This window comes from Papaver somniferum, chromosome 8 (genome assembly GCF_003573695.1).
Source record: "Papaver somniferum cultivar HN1 chromosome 8, ASM357369v1, whole genome shotgun sequence".
NCBI classification, from domain to species: Eukaryota; Viridiplantae; Streptophyta; class Magnoliopsida; order Ranunculales; family Papaveraceae; genus Papaver; species Papaver somniferum.
In genome coordinates this window covers 9,907,716-9,925,389 of record NC_039365.1, presented here as the reverse complement: position 1 = coordinate 9,925,389, position 17,674 = coordinate 9,907,716, and the positions used below count along the sequence as shown (strand labels likewise).

Below are 17,674 nucleotides of genomic sequence, written 5' to 3'. Positions count from 1 at the left end.
CCAGATTCCACACATGTCGGACACGTCATCACGGAGCCACAGACGGTGTTAAGTAAGAAAAAAAAAGAAATTAAAGAAAAAGAAATTCCTAATAGTCAAGACGGTCAACTTAAGTCTTATGACCCAAACTCTAATTAAAATTTTCTTATGACCCAAACACAATTCTGGTCACTTTTATGTGACCCAGAGTCAAAATATCCCTTAAAACAACCAACTTTCAACCAACAACCAACTTTTCATATTGGAAGATATACCTAGTTACTGTTTTGATGAAGTAGGTCAATAACTTTTGTCATGAAGGGATTGGCAGTGGTGGTGGTGAAGATAAGCTTTTTTCGTTATGTATCGTTAATGTCATCTGAAAATCGACAATTAGACGAGTTAACAGATATTGAGATTAATGAAAAATGATGGACTTTATGAGATCAATGATAGTTGGAGTGTGAAATAGGTCATGGTGCGGGTGAGTGGTGCTGGAAATGAAGAACAAGAAAGCTTGAATCTTTCTGAGAAATTTTTCTAAATCTCGACCCTTAATTGATGAAGGCTTCTCCATTAAACACGTGCCTAACAGAAATAACAATGGCTGGGTTGGTAAATAAAATTAAATCTGATATTAAATTAGTCATTTCAATAATTAATTAACAGTCAAGATGGTCAACCAGAGTCCAGTGACTCAAACTCTAATTAAAAAATTTCAGTGACCCAAACGCAACTCTGATCACTTTTATGTGACCCAAAGTCAAAATATCCCTTATTAATATATCAACCGATTGTACAAGCTTTTGTAAACAGAGTCAACCACTCTTATAATTGATTATTAACCTTTCAAAATTAACTTTCGATTCATAATCTTCTGACAATTTTTTTTGAGATGTTCCCATAATCGGTAGAGAATATATTAAACTAACTTCCGATTGTTACCAAACTCTGACAAAAAATTTGCAAAATTTTCCCTGAATCAGTAGACAAAAGAATACAATAACTTCCGATTTTAACCAAACTCTGACAAAAAGAAGCAAAATATTCCCAGAATCGATAGATAATTTAAACTAATATCTTACAATTGTATCCAAATCTGACAAGAAAAGCTAGAAAATTTCCCAGAATCGGTACATAACATAAGATACTAACTTCCAATTGGAACAATCAATCTTTATATTGTAGCCACAGACTTCAGGAATTCATAACTTCCATCATATGTGAATTCTTCACCCTTTTCCACTAAGTAGTTTCTTTTTGCGACTGTCTCCTACATAAACAAATACAAAAAAATTCTAAGTTCGTTTTAGTAAGAAAGATTAGGCACCCGGTCTAATGTAAAAGAAGTATGCAAATACTTAAAAATTGTTGGATCGACAAGCTTAAGTGGCTAGTGTTAAAGATCCTCTTTTGTATAGTTATGTAACCATTTACCCCTTCTTTGATAAGTCGGAAACGATCATGAACTTGTTGGAGTGATCTTTGCTTTGGATTTCTATACTCTCGCACAAATTGGCTATACATCCTCCCCCAAAAGATTTCGGGTGTTGACCTTCCGGCTATGACATCTTCACGTCTTGTTTCATGGTACCATATTTTGACAATGACCAAATCTTCAGCTGCGTCAAAGGTTTCCATGCTTGTAAGTTGAGATATAGAATGAATTAAAAAGAGTAGACGATGGAAAATCAATTTGTAGAATACATGACGCTATATATGTTTTGTTTGCTGCATAAATAAAAAGAGTTTACCCTCCTTATATAGATGAGAGCCTGAACGTCTCTTTTTTTTTGAAAATATGATCGTTGATGCGTACTTTTACAAGAGTGTACTGAAATTACGTACAATGATTACATATAATCGGTAGACAAGGATCGAACAATAATAACCGATTACACATAATCGGAAGCTATGTATTGTTATGTATTACCGATTATATGCAGTTTTGTCAACAGAGTTCTCAGTTTCATTCAACACCTATAATTGGAGGATTATCAATATGTATTATTCACTGATTGTGTGTGGTTTTCGAGGCACGACTAGTTTATTTCGAAAGAAATAGCCGCTGGAGTATAATCGGTAGTTAGATAAAGAATACAAACTTCTGATTGTTATAAATAATTTGAAAATCATAAAGAGATCATCTACAAACCATAATAATTTTACAATCATAAACGGATTGAAAATCTATTGATTTAACTTCCACAATTATGTTACAATGAATTGTGATTAGCGCCGTGGACGTCTTGGACGAGCCCTAAACGGATTAAATTTCTCCATCGCCTTAAGGATTTTAAAATGAGCTTCGTAAAGGAAGCTTGATATTTTCGATCTCTGTCATTCCCCAAGATATCGGGTTATAACCTCATCATTGGTTTCACCCCTCAATCGATATTGATTCACAAGATAAGTTAAATGGACGAATTTTTCAACGTGTCCATTTATTGAACCAACTCTGCAGAAATGATCAGCGGAGTGACGATTATTTGGGTTACCGCTGTCGGTGAAGAATTTTTCGTGAATTCTCCCCAAATAACTCATACTCATTACACCTCATTGCCTACATTCTCCTCCTTGTCTCGGATAGAATTGAACATAGCGCCTACATAAAGATAAATTTTCTTATATCGTTAGCTCCGTAGGATTAATGAATGGCTGGGCCATTATCTTGAAGATGATTTCTTTGATGTTGGAGAGAGTTAAAATGTATTTGTGTTGCATATAGGGGAAGAGGATACCCTCCTTATATAATTTAGAGATACAACGGATCTATTTTTCGAAAAAGTAGCCGTTGAGGCGAGGTGTAACATGAGTGTATGCAATATAAGACAGATCAGCACATAAATATTATATAATCGGAAGACAACAAACTCAATGTTCCGATTGTAATAATCGGAAGTTTATGGATTCCACCATCAACTTCTGATTATTAGTTGCCCAAATTTTGTTTTTGCTAAAATCCTTCGTTTATTGGATTTTGAAATTCCTATAATCGGAATATAATAACTTGTCTATCTACCAATTAAAAGTTTCCCCAGATTCAATCTTTGCCAAAATCCATAGGTTTTGAGGGAAAGAGACTACCATAATCCTTGTGTAGCCGAATTTTGGAACTCATATAATCGGAAGGATACAAAGTTATCCAATGTTCCGATTATAACAATCAGGATTTATTGAGGCCACCATGAACCTCCAATTATTAGTAGCCCCAAATTCAATTTGCAAAACAGATGAAATTCGAGTTTTCTACTTTAACAATCGATAGTTATGTTATGTTGTTTACCTACTGATTATTGCAGTACCCCATTTTTAAACAAATTAATAATCGGTTGTTATTACCACTATAATAACTACTGATTATATAAGGGCGTTTAGGTATTCTCCGAACATTTAGGAAATCCCATAACCTTGTCTATGGGTTGAGAATAAAAAGATCGCCCCCAATTGTTTCGGGGTCCTCCCCCTCCCCCTAAAAATGCCAGGTAAAAAAACTAGCCTCCGTTTAAACTTTTGTTTTGGTCCGTTTTAGAAAAGATTTGAGCAAGATCTTTTTCTTTTTAAGTTTTAAGTAAATATGACTAGTTTGTTTTTGGTTTAGTGTATTTTGACATTTTGTTTCACTATTTAGAGCGATTTTTCTTCGTCATTTGTGGGAGATTCTTTACCCTTTGAGGGCGATTTATTCAAACTTTGATCGTCGTTTCGTGACTTTCTATTCTCGATTCAAGAACATCGACTATTCAACACGGTATTGCTTTGAATCCATATTCAATCCAAGTGATTTAGGGCATTTGGGTTCGTTTGGATTTACAAGATTTTGGGAAAAATACTTCTTTCTTTTTAGGAGTATCTCTTACTAAAGAAGAAAAAAAAAATCAGAATAAAGGACCGGAATCGGTTTTGGATTATACCATTAATATCTTCATTTGTATCTTGTAATTTGATGTTTTTTTTTATTTTTATAAACGATCATGTTATCAGTATTTTGGTTTGAATAAATTGAAATTTGTTAATTGGACAAAACGAAAAATGACCTCAAATCGACATTGTGATCTCAAACATGAATTTTAACCAGAATCCCTAACGTAACCTTGTACTTGCCCCGTTTGTTAAAACTTGCTTTGTAACTCGAAATGACCTCGTGGTTCAAAATCGCTGAGACATCAAATTTATATTCCACTTCAAAGTATGCCTTGTAACTCCAAATTTAAATAGTGCCCTATGATATACCTCATTGTGACTCATCTTTTGATTTGTGACGGAGGAACATTACCTATATACCCCTAATATGAGGTCTATTGAAATACACTCCTACCAATTTAAATTATACCCCTAAGCTTACTACATTACTAAAATACCCTTTTTTGTATAGTGTATATACAAACCACTACCACAAACTACAATTCAAAAAAAAAAACATAAAAAAAATACTGCCTCTACTGTCCACCACCGCTGTCCACCACCACTGAACACCACCACCACTGTCCACCATCGCCACCGTCCACCACCATTATCCACCACCGCCAACAACCGCCGCCACTGTCCACCACCGCCGTCGTGCACCACCACCACTGATAAACACCGCCTGCCGCCGCCAACCACCACAGTACACCACCACCACTGACAACTACCGCCGCTACCGCCAACCACCACCATCACCTTCGCCGCCACCGCCAACCACCACCACTGCCGACCACCAGCCACCACCGCATCCAACCACCACCACTGTCGACCACCTCTAACCACCACCACTTTCCTCATATGCACCACCACCTCCAACCTCCACCACCACTAGCAACCACTGCCGCTGCCATCTCCACCATCACCACCATGGGGAGTAAACTTGCTGAAGTTGTCTCCAAATCCGGGGCAACTAGCTCAAGTTGTTTTCGAAAATGGAGGCAACTAGCACAAGTTGTCTCTAATAAAATAGGATAAAGGAACAAGTTGCTAAAACATATGGATCCAACTAAGTCAAGTTGTCTCCGAATCTGAGGCAACTAGCTCAAGTTGTCTTCAAAAGTGGAGGCAACTAGCACAAAGTTGTCTTCATATATGGAGGTAACTAGAACCTAGTGTGATTCGAACACACATCTTCCGACATATAGTCAGTTGTGCTACTATTGCACCACAGATTCGTCAATAAATACATATCAACACATCAAAATCACATACCAGCATCTCCCACTTCACATCTCTTTACTGCATTAGCACATCTTCAATTGCAAACCCAGTAAGCAGACTCACATATTCACCACGCCATCAGTGCTCAACCAACAATTTAAACCACCACCAGACACCACCACATCCTCCATTTTTGCTGCTCAACATGAGCCAAACTGTTGCAGTCACTTCCATGCCCTTACCCAAACACAATCAGAAACACACAAGCAGCAACAACTCCTTATTTTGCTCTTCACTGCCTGGATACGTATTCAGTTCCTTCTCAACTTCCAAAGCATTCATCTATTCTCTTAACTTCAAAGAAAAAGCACCAGTAGCACAACCATCTTCTTCACTGTCTGCTTATATTATTCTTTCTAACCACCATGGCATCATCATTCCAGTCAACATCAACACAGCACAAACAACTCCATCCGTCATCTCATCTGTAACTGTACTAGCCATCACTCTCAACTCCATAGTTCTCTATTATATGGAGGTATAAAGTTGTCTCCATATATGGAGGCAACTTGCACAAGTTATCTTAACGCAAAACTTTTTTTAAGTACCCCTCAAAGCTAGCACAAAAAACATTAAGAACAAGCAAGTAGATGTAAAAACAAAGAATCATAAAAACCAACAACAAACACATTACTCTGAGCAAGAACCCTATCAACATTAGCATATCAGTCATATATCACTAAGTAAGAACACTACTAACATCAACATAAGGTTTGTTGCTGCCATTTATACTACCACCACCTTCATTGCACCAACACCAACATAAAAGACTACTAACATCAGTCATAAAAGACTAAGTTTGTTGTAATTAGCATCAAGACAGTTTCAATTAGCGAGATATTTAACTTTCAGATAGACCCATAGCAGAAAAACAATCCATCCATTTGATTAAACCATTTCCAAATCTAATACCTCCCAACTTGATAGCATCATTAGCAAGTTTCTTAGCAAAGCAGTCCTTCAGATCTGAATCAAGCAACTCCTCATATGAAGAAGGACATGGAACTAGATCAGTTAATGGGACATACTTTACAAGTATCAACAAAAATTAGAGAAGAACTTTGCTTAGGTCTACCAAAATGAAATGATGTGAATTCAAAATTCAAATTCACAAAATTGGTCAATTAACCCAATAACGACAATTCCTGGATGAAAAAGACACGTAAAATTTGATAATGCTTAAATGGACGAGAATGTAAAAATTCTCAGGATGTAAACAGTTTCATGCTACCTATTTTCAAATACTTTTTCTTATTTTTAATTTACATCAGGATGCATCCAGTTTCATCCTCGCTCTTTTTTAAGTTTAAGCCACGATGAATCCAGTTCTTGTTTCTTCTTTTTTTGTGTCCATTTCTCCCATACTTATTTTACTCGTCCATTAGAACCATGTTTTAAAAATATTTGGACAAATGACCCATTTTCCGTTCAAAATTTTGTTCGTGACCCGATAGATCCTCGCAATTCAGAATTTTCCAAGTGCCCTTAAATGGATCTCGTGGTCTAGAATTTTCATGGTGACACAATATCTTAACTTAACCCACATTTGCAGTTCAATATATATGTTTCATGACCCAAAATCTATCATTGTGGCTCAAAATGAGTGGCGAGCAACGTATTTAACATTAGAACGATATTTTTGGGTACCACTCATTTTTATGGGGACCATGATTTGCATAGTCATCAATTTTGATGAGCTAATGGGTGTCCTAGTTATGGTAAATGACCTAGGCAGCTACCCATTACTTATTAACGTGAAGCTAATTCAAAAGTAATAACCTAAACTTAATATCTAACTAAAACTGTAATTCATAAACATAAAATTACAAAAAAAATTACTAACTTGTTTTCATTTTAAAATATTTTCTTTTCCTCTTGTTCTCTCTTTCCCTTTTATAATCGTTTTGAATCAGGATTTTAAAAATTTTTATATTACAAGGTATCTGATTAACCCATGTGTTCTTTATATACTTGGGGTTGATAAATTGAGTAGTAATTATAAAAATTGAAGTTGGTGAGAGAAGTTCGGCTAGTTATTTTGTGAAAAAGCTCTAATCGAACTAGTTGAACCTGATGAATATAAAGAACATATCGGCTATTTTGGGGAAAAAGATTCCTAGCCTATCTTTCTGTAAATGTAAGTTCGGCTATTTCGAACAAAAAATTTCTATCCGAACTTTTAATTTCCTAGATGAATTTCAAATTTCTTAGTCGAACCTTCTAGCTAGTTTCCTAGTCAACCTTTCTTTAAATGGATGTTTTGGTTTTATCTTAGGTTCGGATAGAAACATGGTGGTCTCGACATTGCTGAACATAACTCTGTTAAACACAAAATAGGGATTTAGCTAGCTGTTATTGAGTTTCCCAAGCCGAACCTAATCCACACACCATTAAAGAGGATGTTCGGCTATCTATATTTCTGTTTTTCTATTCGAACCTATAAATATTTTTCCGGTTTACCCTTTAAAAGTTTTAATATTCACCAAGTCATTCATTACCAGATTGTTATGAAGATTGGACATTTGCATTCTTCCGAATTGACTTTCAAATCTCTCATTTTGAATACAAGAATCTCAAAACCTAGTTTCAAAAAAAAAGAATTTGCAAAAACTCCTTTTATCCTCCTTCTCTTTCAGATGATTCCTAATTTTAATTATCTTACACTAATACTTATTAACATAATTTATTATCTTGATCAACAAACTTAATCATTAATAATTACTTATTAACATAGTATTTTACTTCATAATGGCTTAGTAAAATCGGGAGAATGATCCCCTCAAAACAAAACAAAACAAAACAGAAAACCATGGTACCCAGATTTTAGGCATACCAAAATCTTCTTAGGCATACAAAGCACTAGTCCTAACTTGGGTGACCTTATAAGGGATACCCTATGGGGTGGTTCAATTACCTATATGCCCTTAAATCCTTTAAATTACTACTAATCTATCACTAACGCTAATACAAAACCTATAATCAACTACACCTAAAATCAGTTTCATTCACCTTCTTCTTCTTCCTCTCCACAGCCGAACTCATTCACCCTTCCCTTTCTTTTTTTTTCATCGCGGAAATTTAATTGTCGATTCGTGAAACTTTAATCGACGATTAAACTCATCTATATAATGGGTCGTCGTAAGGAAGTATCTCGTTCAAATCGATCGATTGAACAACCTATTGATGAAGAAGAAGATTTAGAGAGTGAAGAACAAACTCAAAATCAACCACAAAATCAACCGGAAGAAGAGATTGAAGAAGAACCAACTCCGGAAATGAGAATAAGAAGGTTAGTTCTACAAACCCATCTCATATTTGATGTTTTTGATTGTTTTGGTCGATTTAATTCGTCAAAATCATGTGTTTTGCGGCGGTTACAGGGCATGGTTCGGCGTAAAACAAATGTTAGATGTACGCCGAGATGTTCTTGGAACTGAACCCTGAAAGTGCATATGAACGGCTCGGCGTAGATCTGAAATCCGTTTTGAGCCGAACTTAGTGACACAGAGACTTATATTTAGAATCGGCTTATTCGATGGTGTTAGTTTTGTGCCGAATATGTTTTGTGAATTTCAGAAATTTTGCATGTGCGTAGGATCGACTTGTATGGTAATATTAGTTTTGTGCCGAATAAATGTTGTTTGAATTTCAGAATTTTTGTATGTGCTTAGTATCGGCTTGTATGGTTGTATTAGTTTTGTGCCGAATAAATGTTGTTTGAATTTCATAATTTTTGCATGTGCCTAGGATCGGCTTGTATGGTTGTATTAGTTTTGCGCCGAATAAATGTTTCAATTCATAAGTCTAGATTCGGCTTATTCGATAGTATTAGGGTTGCGCCGAATATCATTGTTAAAATTTCATAAATTTTACAAGTGTATAGGATCGGCTTATTTATATGATATCATGTTGCGCCGAATACATGTTTGAGTTCATAATCATAGATTCGGCTTATTCGACAATTTCGGTTGTGAGCCGAATATATAGGATCGGCTTATAATTGTTTCGTGGTATGAGCCGATCCACTCTCTGTGTAAGATAATAAAAATTTCAATACATGATTCATACTTGCGCCGAATTAGTCTTATAACTTTCATACTTGTGTCAGGACCAATGCCACGGGTAGGGAGATGTGGAAAAAAATGAAGGCCAAACTTGGTTGCAAAACACCAATGACCGTGGAAGAACAAAAATACCTCATCAACAAGTGGGATGCAATCATCAACAAAGGACAAGGACCCGAGGAACCCGAACAAAGGCCTACCACTAAGAAGAGGGGTCGTGGTTAAATGCCCTTTTATGTTTCCAACTTCCTTTTAGTGTTTTTCTTAAGTTTTAAGTACACTTTTATGGTGTTGCAAACACCTTTGCTTTTAGGTGCTCAACTTTGTTTTTAATGGTGCTGGGATTGGGTTATGGACACCTTCAATTTCATGTTTTAATGAATAGCTTAACAGTTCTTCGTCTTCGTCCTATTCTTTCTCCCGGTCTTCCCAACGTATACAGTACCCTTTTTAACCTTGCTAGCGCCGGTTCCACTACGCTCACAAATCATTTCAAACCGATCTCATCGGCTTTGTTGTCCTTTAACTAGTACACAATTTATCTTCATCGCGTGTTCCTCAAGCCAATCCAGAACTTGTGGTTTAGTTTTCCATATCTACGTTCATTCCAAAACAAGTAATTTGTAAGAAAAACTTTGGAATATTCCGACAATATTAAGGTAAACAAAAGGTTCTTACATACCAAATCATTTTGGAAGTGATCCTTGGTATCCTCGTGAATTATGTCTACTAGATCAGGTTGATTTTCCATGGGTCCAAGCACGATCTACAAAGAATATCACAAGGTTAAACACTAGAAAGGGAATATAACAACAAGGTTCGGCGCATTCGATAATCATTATGTGCCGAACTATAAACATTTACAGGTTTCGGCTTATACGATATCCTCAATATGTGCCGAACCACGAACAATATTTTAACCCAAAAATTAACAAATTCATGTTCGGCTCAGACGATAATCATATTATGTGCCGAACCTTGAACATAAGAGGTTTCGGCTGATACGATATTCTCCATATGTGCCGAACCAGTAACAATATTTCAACCCAGAAATTAAAAAATTATGTTCGGCACATACGATTTTGGATATATAAGCCGAATTAGTAATGATTCTATTCCGGGCTATTCAGGATGTTGTTCGGCTCACTATGAAACTTTCATATAAGCCGAACTAGTGTTTAGAAAAAGGGTTGGAATTGGAAATTATAGGTTCGGCGCATGCAGTAAACAGATTCAGTAAGCCGAACCGTTCATCAATTGGTAGATTCGGCTCATAGATGTGAGCCGAATCTCAACCTGTTTCGCCAAACCATGATTCAAAAAACCTAAATTTTGATAATTGAGAGCTATAGAAGTGAGATTAAGTATAGGATATAAGTGTACCTGTGTATTAGAAGCATTGGGTTCCTCATCAATGTCTTCATCATCAGGATTTGGCTCATAAAAATCATCATCTTGAGTTTGTGTTTGAGTTTGAGCTTGAGTTTGAGTGGGTGTAAAATCATTCTCATAATCTAAGAAATCAACCATTTCTTGATCATTGTTGTAGTTGATATGTATTTTCCTAGGTTTTTTAGATGAATGATGACCCTCATCCTCCATTGAATCAAGAATTAGAATTTTCTCACTTTCTCCTTCTCTTTCTCTCCTTCTTAACCAAACCAAAACTTTGATTTTTTTTTTCCTCAAATTTTTCATCTAAACAACTCTTATAATTCTGTAAATTATTTTAATCACTAAACAAAATATTTAATCACTAATCAAGATTATTAACACTAATACGTAAAGGACAGATTTGCCATTAAAAAAAATTTGGGTTAAGGGGTTATCTGATTTTGCTATTTCACAACCTTTTTTGTCTTCATTCAGTATGCCTTGGAAGATTTTGGTATGCCCAAAATTATAGTTCAAAATTTATGACTCAAATTTTGGTTAACAACATCTTGGGCTTAGCTCGAGTTTTTGTTTTAGATAGCTGGGCCTGAGGAACCTATATATATAGAGGTAAAAGTAAAACCCTAGTTACTTACTGTTAAACAACGAAAAACAGAAGGAAAAAAACGAAAAAGAGCAGCAGTAAACATGTCAAGCCTCCCGGATGAACTCTACCATGAAATCCTTCTGAGAGTGCCTGTGATGCATGTAAGTGTGTTTGCAAGACTTGGTTTAAAATGGTTTCTGATCCTAGTTTTGTTAAATCACACCTTGTTCTCACTGGTCAAGATAAAAAAACCCAATCTAATGCTTGGAAAATTTGATAATAGTAGGAACATTGACTTAATCAGCTCCATAAGTTACGATTCAATAATACTGAATGGACTTGGAGATGATGTTGTTAACAGTGTTGTTGAAATGGATTACCCACTCAATTTTTCAGAATATGTCGTTGAATTGATCGGTTCTTGTAACAGTTTTGCATCATGGTAATGGAACTGACTTATTTTGTGTGATTTGGAACCCCGCTACTAAAGAACACAAGAAAGTAATTAAGTTGCACATATTGTTGGAAGATGTTCTGGGTCGTAAGACTCATATTGGCTTTGCTTTTGGTTATGATCGTAAAACTGACAATTACACGCTGGTCATTGTGGATACCCCTCAGAGTAATTCTTATTTTTCTTTAATCCATGTCTATAGACTAGGGTCAAATTCATTAAAAAGCTTTAGAGACCTCGGTTATAAGTTTTTGTCTGGAAGACATGGGGTGCTTTTTAATGGAGCTCTTCATTGGTTAGGTGGAGTCTGTGTCCAATCTTGTGAAGCTATAATCACTAACGACCCAAAAGAAGTTTTGGTGAACAGACATGTGGGAGTCTTTGAAGGGTGCTTGTGTACTCTTGTTAGAGGTAAGGTTTCTGTTGCCGTTTGGGTGATGCGGGAATATGGTATTGAACAAACTTGGAGAAAATGTTTTAGCAGAGTCTGGTGTATTCTTTTAAGAATGGCCAAATGCTATACAGTGCTGATCTTTGTTAACTTTTTTCTTATGATCCAAAGGATGGAAGTGTTAGAGAACTGAATATGCAAACTAGTTCAATCTTTGGCAGTGAACGGATATATTTCGACCGGTTGTACTCAATTTAGCTTGGTACTTGGAGGAGGAGGAGGAGGAGGAGGAGGAGGAGATATTTATTTTATTTTATTTTTGACCGGCAAAGATGAAGAAGATTAAGAAATGAGTATGTGAGTTCTATGTTTCTAGTGCATGGTGGTTTATCTACAATCACGGTCATCTGCCTTGGCCATTTTTTCTAAGCGTTAACACTTGAGCAACAGCAAGTATTGCAACTACAATCAGCTTGATGAAATTGTCATGTCAGATTCAGATTCAAAATCTCAGATTGTTTGTTTCATCAAAGTTTGATGATTATTTTTGCTGTGTGATTTTTTGTCTTGTTGATCGAATTATTAAATCCAATGTTGAATCTCATCAATTCTCAAAGGATCTTTTGATACTCTGTGCTAGCTAGAATTGAATCCACTTCCCATATATCAGGGATCTTTTGTTCGAGTACATACGAAGTATCTTACAAGGGGGTGAACTAGAAAACCTGAACTTTGAAGGCAAAATTCAACTCCAGTGAATCACATTAGTCGGTTCAGGATAATTAAGCAAATACACCTTTTAGTGCATCTAAAAGAAAACAAAATACACCTGTTAATAACCAAGGAAACTGATCAGAAAACGCTGATGAATTATGAATAAACATATATGGATAGAGTGAAAGAAAATCTCATCGTCAACTAAGAAAAGGAGTCCATGAGTTGGTCTGATCCTGAAATGGAGACACCACTATATAAAAAAATGTTTGTCTCTGAAATGCATCGTGAGAAAGTTAACTAATATTCAACTGAGGTATGGATCTGAATGAAATTGGTTTTCTAAGCCGTTCTCCATTTGCACAGCGCCAACAAGCTTAACATACCTAACCTCACTTATAATATAATCAACCAAACACCCCATTGTTCCCTCAAAACCCTCTATACCTATCTGTCAAAACCAATAATATACCCAAACTTAAGATTCTCTCCCTCAACTCTCAAGTCTCAACCCAAGCAGCAAAATACGAGGTCCTTGCAGTGCACACGTGTATACATTACCACACGAGCTATGAAGCTTGGTGAGATTCTTGTTTATTTGCCCCAAGTCAAATCCTGTCTCTATTTCTACAACTAAACATCTTTGCTGGCATTGCCCCCTAACCCCCCTTCCCTATTCTAGAATCTCCATTTCATAATCTTTGTCCTACTCTCTCCCAGACCAATCTTCCCAGAAGTGAGTAGGCTACCTACGATATGCCTATATATAACGATGAGAGATCACAAAAACATAAGCAACTTACTTGTATCCAAACACAACTAAATATCAGAGCGGAGCAGAGTGAAGTAACTTTGTAGCAGCCAGCAGGTTATCCATTCATCTAGGTTTACAGGAAAAGAAAAGATGGGGAACAAGGTCAGAGCTGTACCTGCTGCAGGATTCGGAATTTTCCGAAGCAGAAGAGCTGCGCCAAAGAGGGGTCAGATCAAGTCGAAGATAGCCACCAATGCATTCAACTCCATCTTCTCTGTATTATGTAAAGCCTCTCTGCAACGGCTGAATTCTAATAGGGGACCGTACTTGAGGGAAAACAGAAGCTTCAGACGTATATAAAAATACTGTACGACTGTCATGGTTATGGACTATAGTCTGTATGTTTGTAACTCATTAAATGCACCTAAATCTCCTTTTCTTAATAACATTTTCAGTTTTGAACAGAAATATCTTTCTTTGGTATTGAACTGAATTAAAATTTTACATGCCATTTTCTGCGTAATTTTCAATAACAAGTAGTAGTACACGGTGTAGCTGTTGCTGATTGATGCCCAATGGGGTGCAGGGAATTTTTCAAATGTCTCTTGAATTCTGCCTTATAGGACCTGTGGAATGTCTCTGTTGCTGATGAGGAAGTGCGCCTTCGGTTTGGGTATCAAGCTCTGGGCTATTAGGTGGTCTGGCACCAATGGACATCAAATTTTTGAACCACGTAGATTGGAATCTAGGGTTACCACCTCTGTTTGAATTGCCCGGAGAGTCTTGATTTACTGTGGAAGTGTTGGCTGTGGTAGTAACATTTGAAAGGAACCGATATGCAACCTTACTAGCAGTCACAATCTCTGCCTTGGCTTGCCGGAACTGCAGTACAAATGAAAAGGGCAGCAGTGAACAGTCTGAATATTATGTTCAAACGCCACAAATGCAATGGTGATTGAAACAGGAGGTTAATGAATGTTAAAAGAATAAACTGCAACATACTTCTAGCACACATATCACAACAAAGATAAAAAAAAGTCAGACAAACTTCAGATCCAAACTTAGGCATGACATGTAAACTGCATGGACTCGGGATTTGCTCATTATATATCACTTGCAAGTGGCAACCTATTTAAAAGTTTTTTGCATTGGCAATAGAAATATAAAATGTTTCGTGTTCCATCCACTTTGCCACGGTTCCAACCTCACATTACAGTTTGTGATGACAGGGTACTGAATAATATTAGCACCTACCCTCATTTAACTATCATAAGTCTGCAACAACTAGTTACACTCTCAGCTTGAATTCCTACATGTTCTACTGAAGTCTAACTGCTATTAAAACAGAATAATCTTACTCGTAACGCCGTGTTTCCAGCAACCTCCATTGCAGCATCACCAGCATTGGCGAACCGGTTAACCCAAGCTGTAAATCATGAAGGCAATGAGAACAAGTTAACATAGTGTAATAATCACATTGGATGACTTCTCTAGGATAAAATTGAACAAGCATATCGTCTCTATTTGTCGAGTAAAAGTAAGCAAAAGTGATTATGATTAAACACGCAAGACTAAACTCCTCACTAAAACATGTGAAACTATTGATCATCAAAGTTCCAAACTTCCTAAAAGCCACAAGCTCATAAGTCATAAGCTACTAACTTGAAAGAAAACAACTGTAAACACCCGAAATGGGATAAGTTGATATGGTTTCATCAGTTCAGTGTATGTATGACGTAATCCACAGAATATACCAACAGTAGCCAAAGAATCCTCCCAACTCAACTAGCAAGGATCAATTACATACCACGAACGGAACATTTGTTACATTTCAAACAATTACAGCATGAAACTTAAAAAGACCCTTCGCAACAGCAGAAAATGTGTCGCTACTATATTCAAACTGGAGTTATTAAGGGAATTACAAAAAGCATGTCACCTGGAATTTTAGGCACATCTAGCCTTTCACAAAACTCATCGCAGAAGTGATTGCAGTTCTTTGATAGTAGATCGTATGACTCTCCTGGCCACTCTCTGCTAAGTTCTCGTAGGATCTGGTTAACTTTGTAGATTGAGGCTGTTGTCGTTCCGAGGACTATACATTCACGATATGTGTACATCGGATTCTTACTGGGTGGGCAACTAAACACTCCAGTGCCTTGTTCACAGTACCCAAAAGACCATTCCTCATCCCCATAGACCTGCCACAGACAATAAGGTTAGCATTTGGACAACATAAACTGAAATATTTACCAAATGTCTTGAAAAAATAAAATTTGCTATGCTCTAGCACCCAATGCGACACGAAAAAAGGAAAAAACAGGCTTGTAAGTTAGAGTAAGCCACACATGAATTGACTGGAAAAAAATGTAAGATAGGTGATACTGATCCAAAAATGAAAAACCATAATTCGCGAAATTGCACACATCTTGAGCGACTTGGCCCATGAGAGAACATAACACCAATAATCGGTGACTCAAATACTCAGCAAAGTACTTGGTTACTTTCACTGGTAGAATCGTAGTTTGCGGTTCACAAATCAAATAGCATTATCATACTAAGTACCTCAATCTGACTTTGCTTCAGTCTCACAACCTAACAAAAATATGCCCAACCCTTACCTCATTTTACTATCAACAAATGAAAAAACTACTTCTTGTCATCAGAAAAAAACCACATACACTACAATCAATATCCCCCCACGCACACTAATCTTCTCAAGTATCAAAAACACTTAGAATCAAAAGCATACTTCAGTTCCAGATACTAACTAAGCAAACCTAAATGCATTTCAAAACAAACCCAAATTTGAAATGTTAGAAAAAAACACAAACCCAGAATTTTAATTCCCTCACATCAAAAACTCAAAATCATACTTCAGTTTCCCACACTAACTAAATACAATTTCAAAAGTAACCCAAATTTGGTGAACCCCTAAATATCAGAAAATGAACACAAGACCTAAAATTTGGTGAACCCAAATTTTAATCACATTCACAACCACTTGCAGAGAGTAGAATAATACTTATTATACATAAAAAAGATTCCTTAATAGAATGTTGGTTCAAAAAAAAAAAAAAAAATCTTAAAACCCTAGATCTTGTATCTTCACAACGACAAAATGCATGAACCAAAACCCAGATTAGATTTGAACAGACCTGAATAGCAGAGTGAAAGATACCACCAAGACCAATCCCATCTTTAAAGATCTTATTGATTTGAACAATTGTATTGTTAGTTTTTGCTGAACCACTATTAGTTACATCGTATATATGGAGTTTCACCTCCATTATTATTATCTCTCTATCTCTCTATCAAATTCAAATCTCTCTCTGTAATATTAATACACAAAATTTCTGAGATTTTCACTCTTCTTCTCTTCCACTTCTCTCTCTTGTCTGTCTGGATTGATTACAGATTACTACTCAGCCATACTCTTTTTCTCTTTTTCTTTTTGTTTTCTCAAAATTTCTTCTTTTCGTGTATTTGTTTTGTTGTGTGACAGACCACTTGCCGTCGTCGTGGCTAAGGGTCTCTTCTTTGGCTGACACAGGGTGGTGGTGGTTATTCTCAACTGACTCGGAATATCCTCATTGCAAATCTCACCATTCATTTGCAAGTATTGGGACCCATCGTCACATTTTGCATCTTGTTTCGGTGGATCTGACTCCAATTTGATTCTGACTCGCAATTAAGATTAAGGATGGGATTATATATTCTATTTCTACCTGGTTTCTGACTTGCAGTTAAGATTAAGGGTTTATTCTCTAAATACTAATAGTAGGAAAGATCAATGGGATTATATACAGTGTCTCGGTGAGAACATTAAAAACCCTTTCGATGTTGGTAGGGATCTAAACTTCATTTTAGACAGTAATGAAAAGGAGGTGGAAATGAGATTTTATCTAGTGATTCAGCTTTGATCCAAAATGTCATTCAACACATTGGATTCATTGACTTAAAGTTTCACGGTGATCCTCTCGCATGGTCTAATCAGAGAGAAGGGGATGCAAATATTAGGGAAAGAATAGATGGGAGTTTGGTTAATGTTAGTTGGTTTGAAAATTTTCTGGATTCTATTATTCATCATCTTACAAGAGTAGCGTTTGATCATAGTCTTTTGTTCATTGAAATAGATCCAATTAGGATG

At 36.2% G+C, this 17,674-nt stretch overlaps 1 protein-coding gene across 1 annotated transcript; it reads right to left on the bottom strand.

Moving 5' to 3' along the window:
* Positions 1-13,943: 13,943 nt before the first annotated feature.
* LOC113301148 lies at positions 13,944-17,056 on the bottom strand. The gene is made up of 4 exons (XM_026549916.1): positions 16,683-17,056; positions 15,464-15,725; positions 14,883-14,950; positions 13,944-14,406 (listed from the first exon to the last, which is right to left on the bottom strand). Exons 1-4 carry the CDS (start codon positions 16,812-16,814, stop codon positions 14,119-14,121), a joined length of 750 nt encoding a protein of 249 aa, XP_026405701.1. The 5' UTR covers positions 16,815-17,056; the 3' UTR covers positions 13,944-14,118.
* Between the last annotated feature and the right edge of the window lie 618 nt (positions 17,057-17,674).